At 44.2% G+C, this 16,711-nt stretch overlaps 2 protein-coding genes and 4 pseudogenes across 4 annotated transcripts; 4 read left to right on the top strand and 2 right to left on the bottom strand.

The window, feature by feature from the left end:
- Window positions 1-887: 887 nt before the first annotated feature.
- Window positions 888-2,301, bottom strand: LOC103655956 (uncharacterized). Its single transcript, XM_035967624.1, has 3 exons — window positions 1,855-2,301; window positions 1,330-1,780; window positions 888-909 (listed from the first exon to the last, which is right to left on the bottom strand). The coding sequence occupies exons 1-3, from the start codon at window positions 1,889-1,891 to the stop codon at window positions 888-890; spliced, it is 510 nt and encodes a 169-aa protein (XP_035823517.1). The 5' UTR covers window positions 1,892-2,301.
- Window positions 2,302-2,374: 73 nt separating this feature from the next.
- LOC103654723 (uncharacterized) lies at window positions 2,375-5,712 on the top strand (annotated as a pseudogene). The gene is made up of 6 exons (NR_163244.1): window positions 2,375-3,121; window positions 3,498-3,644; window positions 3,719-3,994; window positions 4,622-4,962; window positions 5,072-5,116; window positions 5,413-5,712. The product of NR_163244.1 is annotated as an uncharacterized protein (transcript).
- Window positions 5,713-6,375: 663 nt separating this feature from the next.
- On the top strand, window positions 6,376-7,224 carry LOC103655961 (uncharacterized; annotated as a pseudogene).
- Window positions 7,225-7,338: 114 nt separating this feature from the next.
- Window positions 7,339-8,362, bottom strand: LOC103655960 (uncharacterized). The gene is made up of 2 exons (XM_008682621.3): window positions 7,916-8,362; window positions 7,339-7,841 (listed from the first exon to the last, which is right to left on the bottom strand). Exons 1-2 carry the CDS (start codon window positions 7,950-7,952, stop codon window positions 7,339-7,341), a joined length of 540 nt encoding a protein of 179 aa, XP_008680843.3. The 5' UTR covers window positions 7,953-8,362.
- A 47-nt stretch (window positions 8,363-8,409) lies between these two features.
- On the top strand, window positions 8,410-11,881 carry LOC103654725 (uncharacterized; annotated as a pseudogene). The gene is made up of 7 exons (NR_163245.1): window positions 8,410-9,182; window positions 9,559-9,705; window positions 9,780-10,055; window positions 10,683-10,784; window positions 10,977-11,020; window positions 11,130-11,174; window positions 11,471-11,881. The product of NR_163245.1 is annotated as an uncharacterized protein (transcript).
- Window positions 11,882-12,433: 552 nt separating this feature from the next.
- On the top strand, window positions 12,434-13,282 carry LOC103655958 (uncharacterized; annotated as a pseudogene).
- Window positions 13,283-16,711: the final 3,429 nt, after the last annotated feature.

Genomic DNA, 16,711 nt, shown 5'->3' with positions numbered 1-16,711 from the left:
GATGTTGATTGATATAATGTTTGATACCATGTATGAATAGATAGGTTCTCATCTAGTCTAAAATTATTATTCTAGAACTTGAAAAGCTAAAACTTGATTTTAGACTCAGCTAGTGCTTTTGGCAAACCAAACCCCTCAGCCAAACAGCTGCATGTCTAGAGGTAGAGGAGTAGACTCCTCACACCGGGTAAGTCTAGCTGAGTATTAGTATACTCAGCCTTGCTTGTGGCATAATTTTTGCAGGTACCTCCTTGATTTGGTTGATGGTGTGACTTGGCCTCCATCCCTGCCACCGGGATAGACGGTTAGGTGGGTTATTGCTTCCGCAGGAGAGGACCAGGAGGAGTAGCGTGGCCAGGCTTCGCCATGTTACTCGGTTTTCTCCGTTAGTTATTTCCGCTGCATTAAAATTTATGATTATTATTTCTGAAACTCCGATAATGTAATCACTAATGATACTTATTAAATTTGTGGTATTATGTTTTATTGTATTTCTCTGTGCCTCACCTTCGAGTGAGCTAGTGGTATTCGATCCTGGATAAGTGGCTTTGTCGGACTAGATCCGAGGGACTGACGGGTTATTCTTGTTTAAGTGTGTTGCTGCCCTTAAGGGTGCGACTTGGGCACTTAAGCTGGAATAATTCGGGCGGTTCCGCCACAGCTGGTATCGGAGCGAATACCAGTACAGAGAAGTCAATAAGTCATGATTACCAACTTTTTTTTAAGTAAAACTTGCTTAGAAACCAAAGTTGGATAGATATCAGGACGATCAAGATAGACCTAGGACGTGAAGCCTTAGGAAATAGATGGGTAGCTAGGTGGCTGTTTATATAGGCCATAAAGGCTATTACTACTACTATTAGGATGCTGTACAAGCATCCGAAAAACTAGTTAGGTCTGAGAAGACGTCTAGAATGAGCATGCATCATGATTGTCGCATCATTGTCTTTTGTGCATCAACATGCTTCTCTCACCTTTATTCCAATAATAAGAAATTGTGAATAATGTGATGTATTGCCACCTTGTGAACCATAAGAAATGACTTGTCCTGTGTTTGTTATGATAGACTTGATTAGGTTGTGTTATGTGATCCTCTTGTCTTGCTATCTAGGAAATGTTATAGTTGTTCAACCCTTTAAGCCCCCAACCAGCAAAAAAAAATTTATATTGTTGTCTATTTTGATCGTAAAAGGCCCCCCCTCCAAATCTCTACAACTATTAAGAGCAAAATGTAGACCGCCCCCGCCCCCGCCCTCACCAGCCCACGCCGCGAAACCCGCGCACGCCCCCCCCCCCCCCCCCCCCCCCCCCCCCCCCCCCCCCCGTAGCGGCGGCGACGAGATAAGGGAGTCTGCCGCCGCGTCCGAGGCCAAGGACGAGCCACCGTCCTCCTCCGAGGCCGCAGTGCCGGATGTGGTGCTGGAGCAGTCGTCGTACATCACCTCTGCCGCACGCGACACCCGGAGGAGGATCTCGCGGCGCCGTTCGGGGTCGTAGCGCAGGAACGCCGGCCGCGGCGTGGTGTAGTTCGTCTTCGGGTCGTACGGCCCCGCGCCGCGGCTCGCGGGCGTCGGGGGGCTCAACGCGAGCTTTGGCTGCTGCACTGGTGCCGACGCGGCGCCCTCCATGCCCCCGACGCCGCTGTCGTTCCTCTCCCCGAGCACCTTCTTCCTCTTCGGCGACGCGGCCCCCACCGGCACGAGATGCTTAGAGCTTGCGTTCTCGTCGGCCCCCGTGGCGGCTCCAGGTATCGTCGCCTTGGGGCTCCTTCGCAGGGAACCTGCAAATGAAGAAAGGTAAGGGATCGGAATGGAGCACAGATGGCATAACTGAAGCGAGGGCTCGCGATGGAACCTTGGAGAAAAGCTCGCCCTCGCTTGGGAAACTCCATGGCGAATGCGTGGTCCGTGGTGGGTGGATTCGATTTGATGTGGCGATTTGGGGATTTGTGGAAGGTGGAGAGCCGGAGATGGAGAGATTGGGGACGGGGCGGAATGAAGTGTTCCAAACTCGAACCGTTCAGTACTTCAGTATCCGACCGATGAGCTGAAGAATGCAGTCAAGGATAATTTCCAAAAGAACAGCCAATTTCTGGTGTCCATGTCCAGTACTGAGCAGGCATCTTTGAGCCAGTCGGCACAACACTTGGCGAACAGCTACCTGATGACGCCCAAGTCTACTCATGAGAAGAAAGTTGTGCCCAGGTCGTTGCCATCTTGTGCATCAGTGCAGCCAAGAAGTCTAAAATGCCAAGCTTGGTAGCCAAGTTCTTGGGACTTGACGGATTGCCCTCGCCGAAAGGCAAATATATAGTGAAAGACGACAAGATCAAGACAGCGAGTTCACCAAGAGCTATGTTCGATATCGAGAGGCCCAAGCCGAAGAGGCTACTGCAACAATTATTTAGACAGAAGTCTGGTTCTGGTACTGAGATGCCTCGGCCAGAGAGGTCCCACGAGAGCAATTTCGTGTCCAAAGGAATTTTGCCGGTTCACAGAACATCATCGTCTTCATGTACTACCAGAGCGATTCAAGAGGCTGATGTCGAGCCTAAACCTGTAGCTTCGATTCTCTACACACTTGTAGAAGCTGGTCCTACACCATCAGCGGCTTGGGGGCAAGCCGCATTTTAAGGAGTGGGGAATGTTAGCTCCGCTACACAGGAAGCACAGAGGATGCGTCGGCGTCAAGCAAGGAGTTGTTGTCAGCAAAGGAAACTGACGACACGAGCAACCTAAAGACAGATAAGTTTTTGCATCAGAAGCAGGCCATGTCGCAGCAGATAAGTTGCCAAACGGTGCTGTTGAGGTGCACTCTCTACCTAAAGATGCTTCCGCATTTGATATGTTACCTTCAGCTGAGGGAATAGATGTTGAAGCCCCTTCCATGAGTGCTAATGCACAAGGTTCATCAACGCCAGATGCCAATGAAGATGACATTGAAAAATATGCAGATTTGGAAGAGGACAATACAGAAAGCTTGATATCTCCTGGACAAGTTTTTGCTTCTGGTAAAGATATACAATCAGAATATACTGCAGTTGTCAGTCATGTGGATGAAGGCTCGATAGAGAAAACAGATGACTTTCAGCTCAATGGCCTTCCATTTGAGCACAACCAAAGTAAGTCAAAATCAGCCTTGCTTTGTCTTACCTGTATTTCCCCATGTTGTCCGGCTTATATGATTCCGATGACCCTACTTACTAATAAGTAAATTAAGTTGTAAGTTCTTTATTTTATTTATTATGTGGAATTGTGGATCTTTTTCCCCTTTTGTTTCCTAATGTGTAGGTATCACACATCCCCCTTGTCTTTGGATATCACACATGTGTGTCCCTATGTTGCCATCCTTATACTACTTTACCTGTTACCTATTATGCCCCTTCTAAAATAAAATGGGACGATGGCCATCTATTGTGTTACATTGTGAATTGGATGTTCCTGAAGGTGTTCATCAAGTTTCTCATTTTGTATTACTGTTTACCTATTTGATGGCAGATCTGAATGGAGATGTGTCTACAGCGACAACACTATTTGATCATTTCACTCTGCATGGGGGACGCCTTCTAGGCAAGTACTATGAGAATGTCATGGGGATGCTGCGACAGTTCCTGATGATGATTCAATTGACCAATCAGATGGCAGGTATGTTCCTTTCCTTTCTTTTATTTTCTTAGCCCCATCTTTATCATGTAGCTCTTATAAGCCGTTATTTTTAGGATCCATGACGATGAAGGCAAGGTGACATTAGGTACTGATGTTAATGAATATGTTACTTCTGCGGCAAACAACAACGAGGAGAATCTTGATATTACATCAGTACAGCAATCTGAAGTCACTAGAGCTGATTTCTTGGATGTCACAAGCAATACTGAATACAACCTAACATCAACTCTAGATTATGCAACTTCAAGTGCACTGTTGCAAGATTCTCCTTACAGAGTTTACAGGAAAACCGACAATTCCAGAACATCTCTCCTTTCTCAAGCTTCATGGTACATACCCAACCCATGCCACCTTATATATTTTATCTATTTCTACAAACTCAGTTAGTATTTATTATCTCTATTCCATGACATAACTATTTTGGTCTGACCATTTAGCTTAACATTACCTGAAAAGGAATAATAAGACAATGATATTGTCTTCCTTTGTTAGCACTAGCCAAATTATATTTTAATAATCAGATGAAGTTAGAGCTTAAACTATTTTGGTGTGAATTAAATGTACTCTACTTCAAAAACAAATTATTCATTTAGAAGTTAGTGGATCTAAAAAAGTCTCTTCCTTGATATTGTATGTGTAACTCTGCTTGTTAATTGTTGCACATATGTGGTTGCTGATCAGATGCGGACAGTGTCAATTTTTTTATTGGAGTCGTTAACTTAAAACCTAGACAATACTGCATCTATAATTGTACCAAACTTTATTTCCGTGTCTACATTGCTAACCAAAATTTAGAGTTAAACTTTGTCAAACTACTATATTACTTGGCTGCTAACACAATTGAGAGAAATACTGAAAATCAAACCTTCAGTCCATCCTTTCATAGGATTTTAATTTGTGCATCACATAGAGTTTTAAATGTCCGAACGTTATAGATGTCAGAGAGTTCATTGCAGTTCATCACACTCCACGCCGCCGCTGCCTCGACCAGGATGGTGTCGATCTCATGGAGGACGTCCACCTAAGTCCCAAGAACACCCACGCCCAAGCCCTTCTAGGCAAGTACTACGAGAAGAAGGGGCTCATCGCTGAAGCTTGGGAATCCTTCAATCGACCCAGACCATGCCATGAGTCATCTTTGTTGACCTTACCCCCACCTCTTAGCGAGAGAATTCTTGTGATTTTCTTGATTTTTGTTGTTCGCCTGTTCATGTTTGATGTCACTAATTTTATTTGTTGTTGTTGTTGTGCAGATTTGAGATCGAGCGAAGCTAAGCTTTTCATCAAGATGGCGCTTGTAAGTGTTTATTCAATTAGTAGTTGTTTAAGTAGCCTCTATCTCTTACTTTTTTATATGCTAGAGGTGTGTTTAAGTTGATTGCATTGGTGAGATTATTTTATTGTAGTTTCGACTTGTGGTGTGGCATGTCATGATGGCCTCAAATCATCAGGTAAATTACTTCTCTACTGTTGTAATGGAAAACCTGGGCCAAGGGAGTAATTTCGACTTGCGTAGTAATGGAAAAAATTACCTTCTCTCTTTGAGGGTTCCAATCCATTTCGTTCTCTATGATTGTCACCTACCTTTCCTGAGCCTACTTTTGTTGCTACTATAAGAATAAGTCAATGAAAAAAATCTTCATCTCTATTTGTTTCCGCTATGTATTGTGTAGCTTAGAGTTGTCTCTCTTAGAGGTTAATTTGTCATCATGCTAATATTTGGTTTGAAATCTATGTATTTCTGCAGTGTTACAGGTGGCCACCACAAGCGAGGGGTCTGCTTCAACTTCTTGACAGAGACAGATCGGAGGCTTTCTTGGCAATGGAAAGTTTTGTTGGTAGTAGTATTAGCTTTATAGGGGGACATGTCATTAGGGTTGATCTTGTGCTTTTGAGGCCTTGCTTACAGGCACGGTACTACTGAAATAGTTAGCAAAAGATGGCAATACTGATGTAATCCAGAATGTAGCAGTACATATCAACTGCCGTCTTAGTTTCAGTTCATGAAGTGAATAATGCATACCAAACTATGTCCCAGTTCAAAGCATCCAGAACAGTGAAGTATTATGTCTGTCGCGTTTTCTCATTCTGATAATTCATATCAACTGCTTGTGATGCTTTGCCATTATGGAATTGAGTATGCTGTGAGTTCAGATCACTTTACAGGATCATTATGGAATTGAATTAATTTGTTTTTACCCTGAGCATTAATCTTAGGAGTTGCTGGCCTGACAATGTGATCTCTGTGACCTTAGGTGCTCTTTCTTCAGACAAATTATTACATACTATTTTTACTGCTTAATATACGCAGATGGAATTGAATTAATTTGTTTTTACCCTGAGCATTAATCTTAGGAGTTGCTGGCTTGACAATGTGATCTCTGTGACCTTAGGTGCTCTTTCTTCAGACAAATTATTACATACTATTTTTACTGCTTAATATACGCAGAGAGTTAAGTCCTTAGCCACGGCTATATATATCATGTGTTGATACCAATTGATGAAAACAACCTAGCATTTAAAGTGGATCTAAACTTAGCCTATGTGTGATCACTATTCACTAATTCAACTTAGTGGAGCAGTTAGACTTTAAATACTAACCAGAGTTTTAATATGTCAGGCCTGTTTGATTTCCTACCTAAAACACCACAATGTACCTATGCATAAATAGTGCAAAAATATATTAAGGGTGCGAAAATAGTGCGAAACCATGAACAAGAAAGAGACTAGATCTCAGTTTGTGCGTGCGTAAATAGATTAAGAGTGTGAAAATATAGTTCATTAAGAGAGACAATACAATATTAGGGAAGTTAAAAAAAAGGGAAATGTATCCAACTTGCATCATTAAAAACGTAATAATCCTACTACTAATTAAGAGTGGAGCGTGGGCGCCCTGGCGCGGCCATGTCCTCGCCTATCTCTAACTGACATGCTAGCCCCACAAGACACCCGTCTCCACCTTGCAGATGCGTGAGTCAATGGGCCACCCACACCTCGCCTCGCATCCCGCACGGGCTGCGACGCCGCGCTGGCCTGGAAGTCCACTGGGCCCTGGCTGATCTCGGCCGAGACCTCCTCTACCGTCTTCCGGGACAGCGGCGACGACAGCGCGAACGACCCCTGCCGAACCGGTCCCCTCCCTCCTCCTCCTCCTCCGTTCTCACCTGTGCCCGTCGTCATCGCCACGGGCACCGGCTCCCGATACACGCCCTCCTTGTTCTAGCCGGCCGTGGCGGCCTGGAACTCCTCGACGTTCCATATGTTGGCCATGAACTCGTCCATGTTCATGGACCCGAAGTTGCGGCCCGACTCGCACAACGAGTTCTGCAGCTCCTCCAGCGTCAGCGACATGATGGACGACTATCACGCCAGCGGATCCAGCGCCTGCTACTGCTGTTATTGCTCCTCGGCGACATCGCTGGTCTGGGCGCGCGAGTGCTGCAAGGAGACCTCCTGCTCGTCAAGGGCCTTCACGTTCTTGCTCATCTCCGACGCCATATCTCACTCGACCTGCGAGACTGGCTCCTTTTTAGCACACTCTCTGCTGATGCGTTGTTGAACGCGACGCGACACGTGGTCCTTATATGGAAAAAATTCTGTACATACCGGATGTAAACACCACATATCTCTACAACTATTAAGAGCAAAATGTAGACCGCCCCCGCCCCCGCCCTCACCAGCCCACGCCGCGAAACCCGCGCACGCCCCCCCCCCCCCCCCGTAGCGGCGGCGACGAGATAAGGGAGTCTGCCGCCGCGTCCGAGGCCAAGGACGAGCCACCGTCCTCCTCCGAGGCCGCAGTGCCGGATGTGGTGCTGGAGCAGTCGTCGTACATCACCTCTGCCGCACGCGACACCCGGAGGAGGATCTCGCGGCGCCGTTCGGGGTCGTAGCGCAGGAACGCCGGCCGCGGCGTGGTGTAGTTCGTCTTCGGGTCGTACGGCCCCGCGCCGCGGCTCGCGGGCGTCGGGGGGCTCAACGCGAGCTTTGGCTGCTGCACTGGTGCCGACGCGGCGCCCTCCATGCCCCCGACGCCGCTGTCGTTCCTCTCCCCGAGCACCTTCTTCCTCTTCGGCGACGCGGCCCCCACCGGCACGAGATGCTTAGAGCTTGCGTTCTCGTCGGCCCCCGTGGCGGCTCCAGGTATCGTCGCCTTGGGGCTCCTTCGCAGGGAACCTGCAAATGAAGAAAGGTAAGGGATCAGAATGGAGCACAGATGGCATAACTGAAGCGAGGGCTCGCGATGGAACCTTGGAGAAAAGCTCGCCCTCGCTTGGGAAACTCCATGGCGAATGCGTGGTCCGTGGTGGGTGGATTCGATTTGATGTGGCGATTTGGGGATTTGTGGAAGGTGGAGAGCCGGAGATGGAGAGATTGGGGACGGGGCGGAATGAAGTGTTCCAAACTCGAACCGTTCAGTACTTCAGTATCCGACCGATGAGCTGAAGAATGCAGTCAAGGATAATTTCCAAAAGAACAGCCAATTTCTGGTGTCCATGTCCAGTACTGAGCAGGCATCTTTGAGCCAGTCGGCACAACACTTGGCGAACAGCTACCTGATGACGCCCAAGTCTACTCATGAGAAGAAAGTTGTGCCCAGGTCGTTGCCATCTTGTGCATCAGTGCAGCCAAGAAGTCTAAAATGCCAAGCTTGGTAGCCAAGTTCTTGGGACTTGACGGATTGCCCTCGCCGAAAGGCAAATATATAGTGAAAGACGACAAGATCAAGACAGCGAGTTCACCAAGAGCTATGTTCGATATCGAGAGGCCCAAGCCGAAGAGGCTACTGCAACAATTATTTAGACAGAAGTCTGGTTCTGGTACTGAGATGCCTCGGCCAGAGAGGTCCCACGAGAGCAATTTCGTGTCCAAAGGAATTTTGCCGGTTCACAGAACATCATCGTCTTCATGTACTACCAGAGCGATTCAAGAGGCTGATGTCGAGCCTAAACCTGTAGCTTCGATTCTCTACACACTTGTAGAAGCTGGTCCTACACCATCAGCGGCTTGGGGGCAAGCCGCATTTTAAGGAGTGGGGAATGTTAGCTCCGCTACACAGGAAGCACAGAGGATGCGTCGGCGTCAAGCAAGGAGTTGTTGTCAGCAAAGGAAACTGACGACACGAGCAACCTAAAGACAGATAAGTTTTTGCATCAGAAGCAGGCCATGTCGCAGCAGATAAGTTGCCAAACGGTGCTGTTGAGGTGCACTCTCTACCTAAAGATGCTTCCGCATTTGATATGTTACCTTCAGCTGAGGGAATAGATGTTGAAGCCCCTTCCATGAGTGCTAATGCACAAGGTTCATCAACGCCAGATGCCAATGAAGATGACATTGAAAAATATGCAGATTTGGAAGAGGACAATACAGAAAGCTTGATATCTCCTGGACAAGTTTTTGCTTCTGGTAAAGATATACAATCAGAATATACTGCAGTTGTCAGTCATGTGGATGAAGGCTCGATAGAGAAAACAGATGACTTTCAGCTCAATGGCCTTCCATTTGAGCACAACCAAAGTAAGTCAAAATCAGCCTTGCTTTGTCTTACCTGTATTTCCCCATGTTGTCCGGCTTATATGATTCCGATGACCCTACTTACTAATAAGTAAATTAAGTTGTAAGTTCTTTATTTTATTTATTATGTGGAATTGTGGATCTTTTTCCCCTTTTGTTTCCTAATGTGTAGGTATCACACATCCCCCTTGTCTTTGGATATCACACATGTGTGTCCCTATGTTGCCATCCTTATACTACTTTACCTGTTACCTATTATGCCCCTTCTAAAATAAAATGGGACGATGGCCATCTATTGTGTTACATTGTGAATTGGATGTTCCTGAAGGTGTTCATCAAGTTTCTCATTTTGTATTACTGTTTACCTATTTGATGGCAGATCTGAATGGAGATGTGTCTACAGCGACAACACTATTTGATCATTTCACTCTGCATGGGGGACGCCTTCTAGGCAAGTACTATGAGAATGTCATGGGGATGCTGCGACAGTTCCTGATGATGATTCAATTGACCAATCAGATGGCAGGTATGTTCCTTTCCTTTCTTTTATTTTCTTAGCCCCATCTTTATCATGTAGCTCTTATAAGCCGTTATTTTTAGGATCCATGACGATGAAGGCAAGGTGACATTAGGTACTGATGTTAATGAATATGTTACTTCTGCGGCAAACAACAACGAGGAGAATCTTGATATTACATCAGTACAGCAATCTGAAGTCACTAGAGCTGATTTCTTGGATGTCACAAGCAATACTGAATACAACCTAACATCAACTCTAGATTATGCAACTTCAAGTGCACTGTTGCAAGATTCTCCTTACAGAGTTTACAGGAAAACCGACAATTCCAGAACATCTCTCCTTTCTCAAGCTTCATGGTACATACCCAACCCATGCCACCTTATATATTTTATCTATTTCTACAAACTCAGTTAGTATTTATTATCTCTATTCCATGACATAACTATTTTGGTCTGACCATTTAGCTTAACATTACCTGAAAAGGAATAATAAGACAATGATATTGTCTTCCTTTGTTAGCACTAGCCAAATTATATTTTAATAATCAGATGAAGTTAGAGCTTAAACTATTTTGGTGTGAATTAAATGTACTCTACTTCAAAAACAAATTATTCATTTAGAAGTTAGTGGATCTAAAAAAGTCTCTTCCTTGATATTGTATGTGTAACTCTGCTTGTTAATTGTTGCACATATGTGGTTGCTGATCAGATGCGGACAGTGTCAATTTTTTTATTGGAGTCGTTAACTTAAAACCTAGACAATACTGCATCTATAATTGTACCAAACTTTATTTCCGTGTCTACATTGCTAACCAAAATTTAGAGTTAAACTTTGTCAAACTACTATATTACTTGGCTGCTAACACAATTGAGAGAAATACTGAAAATCAAACCTTCAGTCCATCCTTTCATAGGATTTTAATTTGTGCATCACATAGAGTTTTAAATGTCCGAACGTTATAGATGTCAGAGAGTTCATTGCAGTTCATCACACTCCACGCCGCCGCTGCCTCGACCAGGATGGTGTCGATCTCATGGAGGACGTCCACCTAAGTCCCAAGAACACCCACGCCCAAGCCCTTCTAGGCAAGTACTACGAGAAGAAGGGGCTCATCGCTGAAGCTTGGGAATCCTTCAATCGACCTAGACCATGCCATGAGTCATCTTTGTTGACCTTACCCCCACCTCTTAGCGAGAGAATTCTTGTGATTTTCTTGATTTTTGTTGTTCGCCTGTTCATGTTTGATGTCACTAATTTTATTTGTTGTTGTTGTGCAGATTTGAGATCGAGCGAAGCTAAGCTTTTCATCAAGATGGCGCTTGTAAGTGTTTATTCAATTAGTAGTTGTTTAAGTAGCCTCTATCTCTTACTTTTTTATATGCTAGAGGTGTGTTTAAGTTGATTGCATTGGTGAGATTATTTTATTGTAGTTTCGACTTGTGGTGTGGCATGTCATGATGGCCTCAAATCATCAGGTAAATTACTTCTCTACTGTTGTAATGGAAAACCTGGGCCAAGGGAGTAATTTCGACTTGCGTAGTAATGGAAAAAATTACCTTCTCTCTTTGAGGGTTCCAATCCATTTCGTTCTCTATGATTGTCACCTACCTTTCCTGAGCCTACTTTTGTTGCTACTATAAGAATAAGTCAATGAAAAAAATCTTCATCTCTATTTGTTTCCGCTATGTATTGTGTAGCTTAGAGTTGTCTCTCTTAGAGGTTAATTTGTCATCATGCTAATATTTGGTTTGAAATCTATGTATTTCTGCAGTGTTACAGGTGGCCACCACAAGCGAGGGGTCTGCTTCAACTTCTTGACAGAGACAGATCGGAGGCTTTCTTGGCAATGGAAAGTTTTGTTGGTAGTAGTATTAGCTTTATAGGGGGACATGTCATTAGGGTTGATCTTGTGCTTTTGAGGCCTTGCTTACAGGCACGGTACTACTGAAATAGTTAGCAAAAGATGGCAATACTGATGTAATCCAGAATGTAGCAGTACATATCAACTGCCGTCTTAGTTTCAGTTCATGAAGTGAATAATGCATACCAAACTATGTCCCAGTTCAAAGCATCCAGAACAGTGAAGTATTATGTCTGTCGCGTTTTCTCATTCTGATAATTCATATCAACTGCTTGTGATGCTTTGCCATTATGGAATTGAGTATGCTGTGAGTTCAGATCACTTTACAGGATCATTATGGAATTGAATTAATTTGTTTTTACCCTGAGCATTAATCTTAGGAGTTGCTGGCCTGACAATGTGATCTCTGTGACCTTAGGTGCTCTTTCTTCAGACAAATTATTACATACTATTTTTACTGCTTAATATACGCAGATGGAATTGAATTAATTTGTTTTTACCCTGAGCATTAATCTTAGGAGTTGCTGGCTTGACAATGTGATCTCTGTGACCTTAGGTGCTCTTTCTTCAGACAAATTATTACATACTATTTTTACTGCTTAATATACGCAGAGAGTTAAGTCCTTAGCCACGGCTATATATATCATGTGTTGATACCAATTGATGAAAACAACCTAGCATTTAAAGTGGATCTAAACTTAGCCTATGTGTGATCACTATTCACTAATTCAACTTAGTGGAGCAGTTAGACTTTAAATACTAACCAGAGTTTTAATATGTCAGGCCTGTTTGATTTCCTACCTAAAACACCACAATGTACCTATGCATAAATAGTGCAAAAATATATTAAGGGTGCGAAAATAGTGCGAAACCATGAACAAGAAAGAGACTAGATCTCAGTTTGTGCGTGCGTAAATAGATTAAGAGTGTGAAAATATAGTTCATTAAGAGAGACAATACAATATTAGGGAAGTTAAAAAAAAGGGAAATGTATCCAACTTGCATCATTAAAAACGTAATAATCCTACTACTAATTAAGAGTGGAGCGTGGGCGCCCTGGCGCGGCCATGTCCTCGCCTATCTCTAACTGACATGCTAGCCCCACAAGACACCCGTCTCCACCTTGCAGATGCGTGAGTCAATGGGCCACCCACACCTCGCCTCGCATCCCGCACGGGCTGCGACGCCGCGCTGGCCTGGAAGTCCACTGGGCCCTGGCTGATCTCGGCCGAGACCTCCTCTACCGTCTTCCGGGACAGCGGCGACGACAGCGCGAACGACCCCTGCCGAACCGGTCCCCTCCCTCCTCCTCCTCCTCTGTTCTCACCTGTGCCCGTCGTCATCGCCACGGGCACCGGCTCCCGATACACGCCCTCCTTGTTCTAGCCGGCCGTGGCGGCCTGGAACTCCTCGACGTTCCATATGTTGGCCATGAACTCGTCCATGTTCATGGACCCGAAGTTGCGGCCCGACTCGCACAACGAGTTCTGCAGCTCCTCCAGCGTCAGCGACATGATGGACGACTATCACGCCAGCGGATCCAGCGCCTGCTACTGCTGTTATTGCTCCTCGGCGACATCGCTGGTCTGGGCGCGCGAGTGCTGCAAGGAGACCTCCTGCTCGTCAAGGGCCTTCACGTTCTTGCTCATCTCCGACGCCATATCTCACTCGACCTGCGAGACTGGCTCCTTTTTAGCACACTCTCTGCTGATGCGTTGTTGAACGCGACGCGACACGTGGTCCTTATATGGAAAAAATTCTGTACATACCGGATGTAAACACCACATATTTCTACATAAGTTATCGTAGTATTCTATGTTCCCGTTGCAACGCACGGGCACCCACCTAGTAACCCTGAATTTAGCAAGTGAAACCCTTAAAAAATCTAATCACATAATGGTGTTGGTGTTTTCTAGCCCTCGTGTGTTTACCCTTGAATTTACACATGCACAGCTTGTAGACCCCCATAGCTTGACCGCTAGTTCAACCTAAAGCTTCCTTGTGCACTTGTTTATGTTAAAAAAATAAATAAAACTTTGGTTGGTGTCTGTTGCGCAAAACAATATCCAGTCCCAAATTCTTCTTGAAAGCCTTGTCCAAGATCCTCATTAAATTCTCTTCTGCTCAACCTATAAGTCGTCTGGGTTGATGACCTCTCTTTTGACCTGAATCTGGTAATCTTTTTCTTGTGAATCATGTTGGCTTTATCATCTGAATCTCTGGATCCCTTAATGATTCTGCTCCGTTATCTGGTTATCTGCTATAACCTGTTCTCATGTATCAAATGTGGATCAGTCTAATATCTCATTATGATCGTTCTCATACTCTTCTCTGAGGATCATGACGTTGTTTTATTGATTCTATCTCTAAGCGGTGTGTCCATTCGGTTCAATGGATTATGCTGTTGACTTTAGTTCTCTCATGTCTCAAAAAGCTCATCAATCTTGATCTCATGGTTGGTTCCCCTCATATCCACTCTCGTATAAATCTCTGACCTAATAATCTCTGTGTTAATCATAAAATAATTCTCTGAGTTGAAGAAAATTCTCATGTGATGCTCTTTTGCCAACAATCTCTGCTTCAACTCCGGTCACATTCTTATTTTCTGAGCCATACTCTCATGGGCTCCATCTATCTGTGCTATGTGGATTTCTCATTGGTTGCGTTTGGTAATGGTGTCATGACTAACGACTGATGGTGCCGCGACGAAACCGAGAGCCTACTATGGTGCACACATGGTTGAGCTGCTCGGCACGCGCTCGTATCACGGTTAATAGTTGTGATCCATTACGAGACTATACAATGTGCTGTCTTTTGTGAACATTCTCTCAGAGTGACCGTTGCATTTTATTTCAACATGCCGCGATATTCTATCCAAATCTATCTTCCGTATCTCGTCAGATAACCTCTCATGAATTTGCATCTATCTTCAGTCTAGGAGTTACATGCTTCTCCGCCCTTAAAGATCCTCATTCGAATCTCGGGACGAGATTCTTTTAAGGGGGGAAGGCTGTGACACCCCAGGTGTCAGTTTCGTGTTATGTCGGGAGATTTATCTTAATCTCGGATGCTCAGTGAAAATTTCTATCTCTTTATCACATTTATCTCCATTTATCAAGTTACTCATGAATGTTTCACCAAATTTGGAATTATTCGATCTCAAGGACAGCCAAATTTGGAGCCTGTTAAAACTTTTATTTCTCGGAGCAAATGCAAATTCGAAAGTCAATATCGTCTCGCGACTCCCGTCCAGACTCATTTATTCGGACTCTCGATAGTTGTGATGTTATCCGATCTATGTCCGAATCCGCTTTCTCGATAGTCGGTCTATGTCCAAATAGGTAGTCCGAATCCACATTCTCCAGCGAATCTCTGTAGTCTCAACCTCTAATTATTTCTTATGCAATTCAGCTTGTTATATTTATGTCATCATTCATCTCTATCTATCAAGTGTATTCTAAAGATTTCTTAAAGTTTGAACCAAATATTCGTGTGAAGTTATAAATCTTTCGCTTGCCTGAGACTGCTCGATTAAGTAAAAGAAAATTTATAAATTCGACCAAGTCATGCCAACTTTCCCAAAACACTCTATATGAACTCTACAACAAAAGTTATTAAGGGTTCATGTAGAGAAAATACCAAGAAAATATTGAGAAAATATCCCGATTGCCTTAAAAATATAGTTTGAAGCTTTATAATAATGCTACCTTGACCAAAGTGAAACTTTTATTTAAATTCAAGATATGAGGTTTGACCTTTAATAAAAATTGTAGAACCTGTGTTATACAACAAATTTTATATTTAAACCAAGCCTTGATTCAATCTCTAAGTATTCCAAACAGTGCGATAAAGACAGAATAAAAATCTGATTTCAGGATTCGAATTCTTCTAAGTCTGAAATCAGCATCGTTCGGATCGACGTCTCGCGTTCCCAAATTTTTGTTGAACAACTCAAGTTTCCCCAAATACAAAAGTTGTTAATAACTAATAGGGGCACAACATGTTAAAAGATGGCATTCATCCGATTCCGTTTGACATGCTTTGACATTCAGTTTTCACGAGTTTCCACTGTTTTCTAACTCACTGACAAACCAATTTTCGTAGGTCTATAACTCTCTAACCAATGCTCGAATGACCTCAAGTCCTGTACACGATTTGTAGATTATACATCAAGGAAGATATTTTGTGCAGCAACCGAGATCCGAATCCAAGCAGAAGGTGCCAAAAACGGGCAGCCAAAGTCGCTCTGCCACCTGCTGCAACAGACTGTCATGTGCAGAGCTCTACAGCGGCCACCCCTATTCTCCAATGGCAATGGCGCCCCTGGCTTTAAAGGCAAGCCGCGCAGCAGCCCCTGCCCTCTACCACCTCGCCCCCTGCATCTCCCATGGCGCCCCTATCATCTCTTCTTCTTCCCCAAGCGTCCATGGCCACCTCTACACTAGCAGCCAGCGCCCCCAGCTCGAGCAGGTGCTTCTCTTCCCCATGGTCGAGCCTCCCTGTACTTTCTCCTTCCTCAACTCGGCACCCAAGAGCAGCAGCCCTTCCTTCCCTCCCCTGGCGCCTCATTCCAGCAACGCACCGGCCAGGGACACAACCAGCCGCATCCTCCTGCTGTTCACGTGAGAAACCGAGGAGGAAGAAGACCTCCTTGAGCCAATGACAAGTGGGCCCAGGGCGGATGTGAGTGTGCTGAAAATTTCAGATTTTTGTGTTGTGTTCTAAAATTCATATCTCGAGTTTTAGAGGTCCTAAAATTGTGAAATTTGTTTTGTTGGCTTCCTTATGAAATGCTCTAACTATTGGATCTATAGGTTGGCATGTTTTAGTGGAAAAGTTTTTCTGTAGAAATTCGTATTTAAAAACTGGTATAGAGAATAAATGAACTTGCTTCTCTCCATCATTTTATTTATAAAAATCCAAAAATGATGAAACCTGTTTTGTTAGTTAGATGTTGTCATACTTCATCTAATAAAAATATAAAACTTACAGGTTGTTCACTGTTTTCTTGGTGTGCTAATTAAAACATGTTAAATAGGAAAAAGATGATTGTTTTGATTGTTATTTTTGGATATGTAGCTCTATTGCTCGAAATGGATTCAGATTTTTACAGTAGACCCTCTGTGTGATGCTTGGTGACTGGTAAAAATT

Source organism: Zea mays, chromosome 4, assembly GCF_902167145.1.
Source record: "Zea mays cultivar B73 chromosome 4, Zm-B73-REFERENCE-NAM-5.0, whole genome shotgun sequence".
NCBI classification, from domain to species: domain Eukaryota; kingdom Viridiplantae; phylum Streptophyta; class Magnoliopsida; order Poales; family Poaceae; genus Zea; species Zea mays.
Note: the sequence above shows the minus strand (reverse complement) of the source record. Positions and strands in the feature narration are given on the sequence as shown.

What these genes read in the sequence shown, in the direction of transcription:
- LOC103655956 (XM_035967624.1), bottom strand. Translation starts at nt 1,891, where the DNA reads ATGGAGTTTCCCAAGCGAGGGCGAGCTTTTCTCCAAG. An exon ending in AGGGCGAGCTTTTCTCCAAG is followed by an intron (nt 1,781 to 1,854) that starts GTTCCATCGCGA and finishes CTTCATTTGCAG; the next exon opens with GTTCCCTGCGAAGGAGCCCC. An exon ending in TCCCTTATCTCGTCGCCGCC is followed by an intron (nt 910 to 1,329) that starts GCTACGGGGGGG and finishes TGCTCATTCTAG; the next exon opens with ACGTCTTCTCAGACCTAACT.
- LOC103655960 (XM_008682621.3), bottom strand. Translation starts at nt 7,952, where the DNA reads ATGGAGTTTCCCAAGCGAGGGCGAGCTTTTCTCCAAG. An exon ending in AGGGCGAGCTTTTCTCCAAG is followed by an intron (nt 7,842 to 7,915) that starts GTTCCATCGCGA and finishes CTTCATTTGCAG; the next exon opens with GTTCCCTGCGAAGGAGCCCC.